The 12,432-nt window shown below is 42.7% G+C and overlaps 2 protein-coding genes across 2 annotated transcripts in view; one reads left to right on the plus strand and one right to left on the minus strand.

The window, feature by feature from the left end:
* hs6st3b (heparan sulfate 6-O-sulfotransferase 3b) overlaps positions 1 to 8,630 on the minus strand; it is a 63,993-nt gene extending 55,363 nt beyond the window's left edge. The window contains exon 1 of the mRNA XM_076746569.1: positions 7,309 to 8,630. Coding sequence (XP_076602684.1) covers positions 7,309 to 7,856 — 548 coding nt within the window. The 5' untranslated portion in view covers positions 7,857 to 8,630. The remainder of the gene's footprint in view (positions 1 to 7,308) is intronic.
* A 1,480-nt stretch (positions 8,631 to 10,110) lies between these two features.
* uggt2 (UDP-glucose glycoprotein glucosyltransferase 2) overlaps positions 10,111 to 12,432 on the plus strand; it is a 33,742-nt gene continuing 31,420 nt past the window's right edge. The window contains exons 1-4 of the mRNA XM_076747501.1: positions 10,111 to 10,202; positions 10,613 to 10,763; positions 11,745 to 11,827; positions 11,944 to 12,074. Coding sequence (XP_076603616.1) covers positions 10,639 to 10,763; positions 11,745 to 11,827; positions 11,944 to 12,074 — 339 coding nt within the window. The 5' untranslated portion in view covers positions 10,111 to 10,202; positions 10,613 to 10,638. The remainder of the gene's footprint in view (positions 10,203 to 10,612; positions 10,764 to 11,744; positions 11,828 to 11,943; positions 12,075 to 12,432) is intronic.

Raw genomic sequence — 12,432 nt, forward strand, 5'->3', positions numbered from 1 at the left:
TCATTTAGAGTTGTGTTTTTGGCCACCTGACAAATATTTTCTCTCCTTTTAGCTCTGTTTTGGCCTCCACCATCTCCTGAAGGAAATATCTAATATCTAATCTACTAAACACTCCATTACGTTCATCAGCTAGTTGCGAACTGTGAACCAAAACAGTAAAATGGTGAAACAATGAGCTGAAGGATGTCATAACGCAGGCAGAAAAAGCAGAGCTGGGTGATGATTCTCTGTCGTAATTTTAGCCATTTTTATTATACTGTAAAAAAAAATTGGTAAGAGCAGCTTTAACGTTTGTTTTCAAATTGAAATATAACTGAAATGTGAGTGAAGTGATAAATACCAACACTGCTTGTTGAGTGGCTCTGATTCAAATTTGGATGTCAGAGTAGCAGATTCTATACAGCAACCATTTTCATCAATTTTATAGGATGGTAGTATCAATCCTCTTAACCTGACATGGTTAATTTAAGCCTCTTCTTCTTGCTTCACCCACTGGGATATAAAGTATGTGAACTGTTTCAGAAATATTATATCAGTGCTGAGAAATGATCAGTAAATGCATAAAGGGTTTGAGTGTTCTAAAGATATTTTAATTGGGTATTAGGACCGAAAATGAGTAAAAGAAATGTAATAATTAAAACACAAAAAGGGCTGTCAGCTTTCTGATTCTGAGAAGAACGCTGGCTGCTACATAAGCTTTACTTGACAATGTTCCCTTGTTAACCAAAGACTTTCTGCAGGGAAACTGAGCTAAAAGTTTCTCTTGAAAAAGTGGCACTCCGCATTTCCGTCTGCATAGTTTAATCTGAATCACATTTAATGACTTCCTTCACTGTTTCATTTTCTTTGCCATGACGTGAACAAGTGCTTGACATATGCTGTTGCACTCTCCGTAGAGGTAACACTTAATTATCAGACCAACTGTATTGCCGCTCAGGCCTGCCAGCAATGACGACTTGAATTAATGACACATGAAAAGCAATCTCGGCGCCCTGGAAGTCCAAGGCCTGCAAGGGCACCCACAGCTGCACACATAATAAACATCCCATCATCGTGACGAGCGCTTTGCCTCCTACATCTAAAGATACGACCAGAACTGTAAACCTGTTCAATTTTCCTCCTCCGGCCTCATCTGTGTCCAGAGGGCATCCATTTCCCTGCTGTGTGTGTCACTGTGTGTCACTGAGGTCCTGCGCTTTCGCTTTTTCACGAAGTAAGTGGCTCGACAGAATGAGCGTCTAAGTCCATAAAGGCCAAAAAGGAAATGTATCAGTTCACTGGTATTGCTGTATTTGTTTGAAGTTTCAAATTTGTTTGTGTTGTTTTGTTTTCCTGACGCACATCCCCTATAGACATTCACATAAAGCTACATATCACCACATTAACACCTTAAACCTGCCATAGCTGATTTTTTTGGCTCCACGGTGGGAGCTGAAACAACATTGTTACAGTTCTGGGGCAACATTATCATTTGTTTGGAGTCTAGTTTGGAGGGGAATATCTGACTCCTCATCTGCTAAATGCTCCACTGTGTTCACCAGCTGCTCGCTAACTGTGTCTGTCTGCCTTTTAGTGCTGAGCAGGGAGTGTACAGTGGCTTTTTAGAGCTTTTTCCCTGAAAACGGCTGCCTGCTGCGGCCGAAAGCGCCACTATGAGAGCATTAAGGGTGAACCAAAACATCAAAGTTGTGTGCAGCTCCAGATTCGGCTGATAATTCCCAGAGACAATGAACATTTCTACAATTCCAAGACAACTGGGGTGAACTGCATCTGATGAGCGTCATGTGATATGATTGGAGATGCTCCAGGTATTTTCTCAACTGCCATTTCTAGGTTGAGAATGACCCTCAGCTCTATATTGATAGATGGAAAACAATCATTTGAGTTGCATGAACTCATGTTGTGAGAGTGCCCTGATAAAGGAAGAATCAGTGTTGTAGTAGAAAGTACAACTGCTCTCTGCGAGCTCAAGCTCATTTGGGTCCGGTCCCTCCCACACGCTCTTTCAGGGAGATGCCCAACATTGGTAGATGTCATGCGCAGATAGAGTGAGACACGCACAGTTCAGTGATCAGAGCTCTAAGTGGTAAAGACCACGCAATAATTGCAGCCCTCTCCGCATCACTTATTATGAATAAAATATGATGTCGGGTGTTAATCAGCCATGGATTAGGGCACATCGTCAGTGTTCAGGTAAGAAATAACAGTCCATTACTGCTCCTGTAGCATTGGTGTAGAAATGAAGGGAATGTAGATATTTTATCTTTGTGACCGATGGAAAAAAACACACTGTGTGCAGCAGCTTTAAGAGTTTCAGAGTGCCACAGAATCAGTTGGTGAAATACACATGCGCTACCTTCACATGCTTTACAGTTCTGTAATTAAGGCACTCGATGAATAAAGAATGATCGCAGCCAAGCAGATAATTCCCATAAGGTATTGCTGCTCATCATTTATTGGGTACCATTCCAACCAAGCTGGAGTAAACCATTAACGGTAATGCTGCTAACCTCCAACAAACTGGGACAGAACCACATCAGACCATAACGCACACAGGACGTCATCTTCCAGAAGACTGAGCAATTAGATATATGATCACCGTGAAGTAGCCTTTAAATCAAATGTACAGGCTAGAAATAAAAATGCTAAAATAAGCACCCTTCATCAGGAAAACGAAGAATTCACAATTTTTGTTGTTTTACTCTTTCTTTTTTGAAATATACACAGCTTTAAAGACAGCTTTTCAGTCCAGGCTGCATAAAAACCTTGAGGACACTGTGATCTAAACATCCCTATCCAGAAGCACAGTAGAGCCTTTCCTCTGTCATCGCACCATGAGCACATCTCTCGCCCTCTCTTTCTGTGCATTACATCGAAGCAGAGTATCGAAGAGCGTCCACACTGTACTCGTGTTTGGCTTTGGTCTCTTTGTACTTCTGAACTGAGCATTCATTATGCATAAGCAAGGAGAAAGCTGCTAATGAAGATTTTATAATTGATTAAAAAAAAACAAAAAACTGCGACATCAGCATATGCATATGAGGCCACAGCTAGAAGCGCAACAACTAAGGGCACACGCTGATCAAAAAAACACTTGCAAGACTTAAAGAAATGTATATTCATTTGACTGGTCTGAATACTGTTTACATCTCAAAGTGAATGTTTTACCCAAATAAAATAAGCTCATGTACCTGCTGAATATGTAGCACATGAATAAAGCAAGAAACAAGACCGGGGCTTGAATCTGCAGCAGCACATAATGGCAAGATGTGTTTGAGAGCAGAGCTGAAGGCACAGAAGCAAGGATGATTTGCTTGTTTGCAATCGCTGACGAGAAACCTGGAGGCATGCACTTTGGCACACACATGCATCCTCCAGAGTGAAATGGGAGTGGCCTATTAGGAAAGATGTGTGCTTATTAGCAGGGTTTCATGTGTGCTTTTAGCAAATAGCCTTTGATTTGTGATTAACTGTGCTTTTCCCTTATTTATTCTGAGCATTTGTTGGGCTGCCGCGTCCTTGCAGGGATAAATGAAGGTTTGGGTCTATGCCTGACAGTTCAGGAGTTACAGTGGTCCTATACACACCATAACATGGTCATTTTACATTGGCTGATGATGCAACTCTATAGATGTTCCACCAAAGTGATCCATTCATTACTTTCCGACGTGTCAAGATATCAGTGAAAGGACGAGGACACAAAGTTCAGTACAGCTCAACACAAATCCAAAGCCTGACCGTTAAATGTCATCGAAAAAACGACACTTGTAGAATTTTTGTAAGCGAAACAGATGACAAGTCTCATTTTGTTGAGCCTCTATTGACACAAACTGTGAGAAATGCTCAGACTGTCAATAGCAGCATCACGTTACGCAACAACAAGTGTTCTGCTCATTTACAGAAGAATCGCTCCAGTGTTTCAAAGCGTGTACGCCACCTGTGAAAGCCAGGCTTTGATTTGCTATTATAATACATTTCCAAGGGAGCCGTGAGTGATTAAAGCGCTGAAGAAGAATGTGGAATAAATGAGAAGCAGAATCAGCGGTCGCTTGTTTCAGCTTCATCTCCTCCTGATTTTAAGCTAAAAGCATTCTGGGAGAGGATGTCGCGTAAAAGTCCTCGTCGCCTCACCTGAAGCAGGCTCTCGTTCTGTCGTATGAATGGTAATGTGCATGAGTGGATGTTTTTGTGTTCTGCCTGAGTGACCTCAGTTTCTCTGATGTGCGACAAAGGCTTCTTCTGCTGTTAATGACGAGTCTGCAGAACACCTTGAATGGCTGTTGTCATAATTTGACTGTGGGGTCCAGCTGTCTCTTCAACAAATTCAATATCAGAAACTAAGTGTTGCTGATATTTGCTCAGACATAAATATTCTGTAACCTAAAATAAAAAAGCAGACATTTCTACATGGCCAGCCCTGAGTCTAACTTGCTTTATTCTTGCTTTATAATGTATGCTGCACTGTTGAGACTTGAAGTTGTCTGTTTGATGATCAAATTTCCTCACCTCAGACCTGTAGCCATAACAATAAATCTGTTTCGCTGTTTTTTAATCTCAGTGACAGATGTTCTGACTGCACCAGGCTGGGTAACTGATGGTAATATGTTGGAGAGAGAAACTGAACAAACTCATTCTCCTTTCAATGGAAAGCAACATCAAATATTTCTCTGACACTGACCCACAACCTTTTATTACACATGCAAAACACTTGTGTGGGTATGATTTACTCAGCCCTTCCTTTATGCAAATACACTTTGAAAATCAGCCCTTTGTTTTCTGACCCAGTGTCACATTGAATATATGTACCCGACTTACAGTTAGCTAATGAACATGTAACAATCAGAAGTAAGCCTTGCAGCTCTCCTCGGTGCAGGCCCCTGAAATCGCCTGAGAGGAAAACAAGCTGCTCAACAAGCCATATTCATTCAGCAGACATGACGCTCTCCACAAAGCAACTTAAGAGGACTGCACTTAGAGGTATGTTTCTCCAAAAAGCCTCTGAAGAGAGCAGGGCTGCCTGCTCCACTTCTCCCCTGACTGACAGCACACTCCAGGGGAGCCACGCCGCAGGACACGCACACTGATCCAGTCTGACACGCCTGACCTTTCCTGGGCCGCACGGCTGGCTCACCGCGCACTGCGCCCTGCCCGGCTGAAAAGGCCACACAATGCCATGCAGGCAGTGCCAGCGCCACCCACCTCGCCCCCCCCCTCACAGAGCAGGCAAGGTGAATGCTTGGGACTGCGGAAAGACAGCCACTCAATCTGAGAGGCTCTCAACCGCAAAACAAGGGTATGCCATCTGAATTTGGCAGTGATATATGATTGGTATTCCCCACTGCACCCTTAAGTGGAGTAAAGATTTTTTTGTAACAAGTGGATTATTGCCTCTTCCTTCCAAATCACGTTTTACTGTGCAAGGAAGCCTTTTTTTTTAAACTTTGACTTTAAACCATTTAAGATATTTTAATTAAGGCATTGCTCATACACAAAAAGATTATGAAGACGGAATTTGCATAATACTATTAGTCATCTCACTTAGTAAATGTGCCGTGCGCAGTGGCTGGTTGGTGAGGGGGTCTAACAGAGTGTGTCTGCCAACAGTCTTGGTCGAGGCAGAATTATCTCAGAATAGATGTTGCGGGAGCCCACTAAAGAACAAGGGATGAGCAGGCTGTAAGTGCAGAATAGATGCTGCAGCTGTGAAATGAAGAGCTGTCGCATCCAGTGAGCACTTTCCCGAGTAAAGGAAACACTTGGCAAAGCAGAAATAAATCATGTGCTCGTGTGCCTCAGTGTAGGATTGTATTTTTCAAAACAGAGAAGGAAATTCTCTGCAGTTCAAAAATTCAGCTTGTGCGACAAGACATTTGGTCAGCGCTCTTTCTGCCTGACGTGTCCATGTGGAGGTCTCTGGTTGACTAATAGACTTTTAATGGGTTATTTTAATTAATGGCCTAAACAGTAATGCAATTTAAAGAATTGGTGACTCAAGAAACACTAGCTGTAATGACACACACACACACACACACACACACACACACACACACACACACTGCTCATGCTGCGACCACTTCATTACACTGTAATTCCCCTTCAGTAACTGTTCAACATCTCGATCACATTAGTACAAACAGTTGCAGTCAGAAAATGTGGGAGAGATGATGCATTTCAACTGGTTCCTCTTTGCTTTTCCTCACAGATAACGTCTGTGCATCCACCAAAACAAACACCTTGGGATAATTTGAACTCAGTCCTGAGATAAGATTGCATCAATGTGAAGATTTTGTGCGGCACAGCAGTATCTGTGAGCCACCAAGCCACAAATGGCCTTAGATACATCACACAAGACCAAGGCCAAGGATGCAGGAAGAGTTTTCTGTGCTGGTGCGTCGGGTCAACTTTGGACAGCTTAATCGACAAAGATGGATACCCTGATTCACACGGATGACATTTCAGCAATGAGAATCGGTCATCAAGCCTTTAACTTTGTTTTGAAACTTTTTTAAACACTTGCAATTGGCGCTTTGATCCAGTGACAATGAAATCACTGCAGGGATGCTAGGACTGCAGGCTCACAAACAACATCATTTCAGCTGTGAAAGGGGACTTCTGTAAATGGTTCAGTGCTGTCGGTTAATGGCACAGATGGGGAGAATAACAGCACCCGCACAGCTGGGCAGGAACAAGTTCATTGTGAGGGGCTGATGTGAACACAAAGGACAAACACAGACGATTTATTTGTCTGAAGGTCAAGTAAAGTAGGAGAATATCTTTATAGCAGCTTGTACTGTTACATTACCCCCAGTCTCAGGGATTTCCACACAGGCCAACACCCACCTCCCACAAATGGAAGCTAAGTGATTGCTGGGTGATTGGTTTCAATCACTTCTTTGTAGAAGCTGGCAGTAAATGTCTAATCTGCGACTGTACACTGATGACAGAAAACTGCACCGTAGCTCTACTTGTCCAGACTAAACTACAATATGTCACTCCAGTGGGAACACTGTGGACACTCATCCCATCTATCACTGCTCACTTTGACACGCTTGGCAAATTTACCCCATTGCAGAATTAAGCTTAAATTTTTAATTCTGTGGATTTGGGGCCACAAAGCATCTGTCTCGCATGTGTGTTAGTACACTTGCACTGTGGCCCTGGTTGGTGGTTTTGGGACCACAGGGCTTGCATACCTGCTCATTCACTCAAGTAACACACACACACACACACACACACACACACACACACACACACACACACACACACACGCACACCAGGCATCAACATCAAGGGATCAGGCACATATACCTTTTATTCCTCTGGGCCTCCTTCTTATCCATAATGACAGGCACACAGTTCGTTAGCTCGGTCCAGTCTGCATGCAGTCCGCAGCTCCAGCCAGTGGAGAACCGGGAGAAGAGCCAGGACTCCTCTTTGCCCGGCCGGTGACATGTGCATTTCTTCTGCCCCGGCTTGCAGTCGCACGGCTGCTCCAAGCGAATATTCCTCACCAAGTGTCTCCCGAAAGTGGTCCCTCCGGTCTTCTGGATGTGCAGAAACACGATCACGTCGTCCCCTTTGATGTTGAACTCCACGTGTCTGTCAAGGTCTCTTTCGGTGAAGTTGAATTTTGACGGTACTTTAGGAGGGCTGTCATCCTCCAGGTCCTGATCTCTGTAGAAATCGTCGCTGTCCTGGTACGGGGTGGAAAGTAGGCTCACCCCCCTAAATTTCTCCCCAGTCTTAAAGTGGCACGAATTGCTGCCGGCGGGACATATGTACTGGTAACCAATCATAACAAAAAGGACAGCTAAAATAGGAACCAAGATGAGCTTACTGGATCTATCATCCATCATATCGAGATAGTGTCTTCATTCCATTACTGTGAACAATAAGTAGCACCCATCGGTTGTTAGGGGATCAATATTCCTCCATGCCTCAGATAGACTAAAGGTGCCGATTCTTCAAGTGCCACATGTTGATCAGATAACACCACCCAAAGACGCGCAATCTGGACAGAAGGACAAGTCCGCCTTTTGGTTTCTAAAGCACTGCACGCCGTCTGCACTGCGCTGGAAATCTGCTCTAAAGTCAAGAGTCATGGCATTCAAATTTGTGGCTGTCCAACTTCTAAAGCCGGTGTAGAGCCGCATCCGCGCCGACGACTCCCGTGCTCCGCTATCAAGTTGAAAATGAGGCAGCTGATGAGAGTTTTTAGTTTTACCGCTTCTCTGTGTCCCCCCCTGTGCTGGTCCCGGTCTACATCGCAGTGTGGCTCGTTTCGGAGACGGACTTACTTCAGCAGAAACGTCTGCGCTGCTCGGGCTGGAGGGGCAGGATCCTCCGGCAGCATCCTACAGCAGCATCCTCGGCGGGTTGGGGCGGTCTGACTGAGTGTGCTGAAGCAGTGCTTTTCAGAGGATGCTGCTGCATCCGAGCCGACAAATGCGCGTTATGCTCTCGTCGTGGTTGGGCTGGGAGAGCTCTACATCCCATCCCGTCCATCCCATAATCTTGTTTAACACAGTGCAAAGCCAGCAGCCCACACGGACACTGAACCGAGACAACATGGAGATTTAACCACATATAAATGCCAAATCCGCTGTAACTTTTTGAAGCGCATTCATCCCTGTGTGACCTTTGATGATTAAAGAGATAGCACTGTCCCTCTGCTCAGCCTGTATACAGCTGCCAGTGCGGGTATAGCCTAGCCCAGTTTAAAGTCTCATCAGCTCCAAAGACAGTGCTATTAAGAGAGCCAATTAAAAGTGAAACAGCTGCTTTCTCTGCAGCATGGTCATAGTCACACGTTTATTGGACACATATAAAATATTGGTGCATTGGCCGACTGGCATGGGAGGCATTTACAGAAGAAAGCTGAGGTGTGTGTGATGAAAACATTTCAGTTTAATTAAGATATCTATCTATCTATCTATCTATCTATCTATCTTTTTTTATGAGTTCTGTCATTTAATGTCATTAGTGGCTAATTGCCAAAACACCCAAAGTTCCAATTGATATGAAAGAAAGCGCTCAATGAAAAAGTAAAGTGATACCAAAATTAAGTCTAAAGGGGTCGGCCCACCCAATTGACATACATGGATCAGTTTAAGGGTTATTGGAAGCACTACACTCAGCTCAGTGTTGTCTTCTGTGGCTCTGGAGAGAGCTTTCTGCAGACGTTGACCAGTTAACTTGGCTTTGAAATGTCAGCTATCGTAAAGGCTGCTTCAGGTAGGCAGAGTCTATTGAAGATGCCATTTTGGAAATTCAGCGTTTTTTTGACCCAGGTGGATTAGAAATCAGGATATCTCAGCCTTTTCTGCACTGATTTAGACCAGCAGCTATTTCTCATAAATACACCAACATTATGGAAGTTTGATAGTGAATTGCTGGACAACCCTGTTAATATTCTGATGATTGACTAACATATTGATTAACGATTAGTTCATAGTTTATAATAATGACAATAACAATAATATCTGTTATGGTTGCTGTTATTATTATCATTTCTGAACATTTTGCATAAGGCATTTTTGGGTTAAGTCATCATTAACATAATGTAGCACTGTAATTAATCCCATCACTATCAGTTTTCCCATGTAATTAGTCTAGAATTACTATTGTATGCACTCTATTTTTACTTCTAGTCTAATTTTAGTGTTATATACCTCTTATATTTTTTTTATTGTCCTCGTGTTGCTGTAACAACCGAATTTTCCCTTTGGAGAACAATGGAGGCTTATCTTATCTTATTAAATATTTTACTGAGCCTCGGGCAGCCTCCCGTGCAGTTGTAAATCTCTGGCTGCAGAGTTTTTCACTGTTGTACAGGACTCACTTCAGCTACAGCATGCTACAGTAGTTGGTGGGAAACCGTTTTAAGCGTCAGCGTCTGTCTCTTTGGGTGTCCACCGCTGTGCCAGAATAAATTCCAACATTAATATAAGTTTTTTATTTCTAACCTTTATACACACTGCCACTAATTACGTCCCTTAAAAGGTGAAATAAATCCTCCCCAAATATTGTTCACCATGTTATATTCTAAATTTCACGGTTGTTTAAGAAAGGAATAACGGCGAGCGCGAGCCACCACAATACACAGCAACACCGGCAACTTGCTAGCTGAGGGCTGTTAGCTGCCCAAAATACCGACCTGAAGCCCTTTGCTTTGTATGGAAGCGGTCAGCATCACTAACGGGGTGAGTGATATATTATTGGCAACACAGTTGGTTAGGTATTTCTAAGGTACACTGTTACATTTTCTTTGTAAGCGATCTTTGTAGACTTTGTACGCACTAGTGTACCTCTTTCATTCACAAAGCTGTTTACTTTTGTGCTGCAGCTAACTTCAGTCTCTCCTGCCTGACCCCTTTAAACGGTCATTATTTTGTAAATATTTCAAGCTAACAAACAGTTCGACGTGATTTGCTTATGTTGCTAGCATCTTCTACAGCGGTGTACTCTGAGTTTCTGAGGGTATCTTGTAGACGTCTATGTGCACCGGTGTTGTGGTTTAGATAATAACTTAGAGTAACTACGTGGCACTGACGGGCACTTCTCATAAGGCTTAAAAACTGCTCTGACTGCGTTGGTGTTTTCTCTCTGCCAGGTTCATGTTACGTCGCACCAGAGATAATGAGGAACATTATTGTGTTGTCACTGCTGCTGCTGAACGTACATCACGTCTTATCAGCACCCAAAGGCGTCACTGCTAGTCTAAAAGCGAAGTGGAGCATGACGCCTTTCCTCCTGGAGACAAGGTACTCATCCCTGGTCATATGCTGTGCATCTGGCACTCAAACAAATCTGCAATAAACAGGGTCCTACCCAGGATTTTAATGTTGAGCTCGTGAGTCCAAGCCCATCAAATGCACCCCCTCAAAAATGAACTTGTCAATAAGCATAATCTGTAAAGTTATTTCACTATTCATCCTTTTCATATGTTACTTGTTTGGTCAATTGTTATATTTTCTGTAAGTTTCCAAACATGTAGGTCTAAGTGGTTTTTTCCTCATAGCCCTCTGCACACTGTCAGGCATAAAACTCTGAATCCTTCCTTTCTTTTTTGGTTTAAATGTAGTCTCATCTAAATATCTGTAGTCAGCCTATAAAATGGCCAGCACTTTGTGTACGTTTTAAATGATTGAATGTAAGCTCTGGCCCTGTCAGTAAGTACAGAAATGGTTTGAACATAATGTTTCTTGTTAGTTGCCTTAGCTGGGAACAACTGGAGAAGGTACTTCCCCAAACTGTAAGTCCCTTGCGGTAAAAGTGCTCTTAAATTGACGCTCATTGGCCAAAATGACAGGTTCCAGCCCAAAAGACACAACAGCTCTGTAAATACGTGCTCTTTTGTGGATGACAACTTAGTATTCATGCATAATAACCAGAAGTATAATAATAATAATAGCCAGAAGTTCTTTTATTGTTAACACTGTTAATAACTTACTATGTTATTGAGAATTTTAGTCATCGTGGTTTTTTTCTTGTGTGTGTGAAAATATTCTACTTGTAATCAAAACTTGCTGCATGCCTATAAGGTCTGTGTATTGCTGTGTGATGCTTCACAGTGCACTCTATGGAACCAGGACAGGAGACAAGATGGGCATAATTCTTACCAGAAAATGTAAAATAATTATGTGGTCTGTAGCTTGAACCCTTAGAAAGTCAGAAAATGGTTACTTAGGCGCATACTGTGGTTTTGACTAATGCTGACCGTACTTTCATTTTCTCTTGTGCAGCGAGTTTATTGGAGAAGATGGGAATGAGAAATTCTGGCTGTTTGTTGACACTGTGAAAGAGCTGACCGTATACAAGCATGGAGGTATGTCGTTTGTAATTGCTGTATCAAAAATCACAAATTCATAGTTTTGCATCACAACAGGTGTGCTTCTGTTCTAAAACACATCATTGTTTTACTAATGTTGATGTGTCTCACAGAGTCTGTGCGCTCATACTACAACTTGATCCTTAAGAAGGCCGGCCAGTTCCTCACAGACCTTCAAGTTTATCTCCTCAAATTTGCTCTGGCCCTGCGGTCATACTCACCAGCTGTTCATGCATCCCAACAGGTATGGTGTGATCAAAATAGTATGAATTTAACTATTCTAAAATCTTCTCGAATGCAGCTTGGGTGTGTTACAAGAGAGCCACGTCCGTTTGTTGTTAGAGGTGGTTACATTGTCTGTTTATCATTTATATTACAGTTTTTGTCAATTGCTTTGGCGCAGTCTTTAAATGACAGCATTATTCAAGTCAAACAATCTTGGATGGTCAGCTCTAGATAATCAAGTCTATTCTCAAAACAAGTTGGACTAGATTTTGTGTCTAAATATAAGATAATTTCACCTACTTTGAAGTATAGTTTTTGCAGGTACAAGTCATGGTATTTCATTTCTTGAACACAGTATGCTGCAGAGGATTGTTGGT

Source organism: Chaetodon auriga, chromosome 13, assembly GCF_051107435.1.
Source record: "Chaetodon auriga isolate fChaAug3 chromosome 13, fChaAug3.hap1, whole genome shotgun sequence".
Classification (NCBI taxonomy): Eukaryota; Metazoa; Chordata; class Actinopteri; order Chaetodontiformes; family Chaetodontidae; genus Chaetodon; species Chaetodon auriga.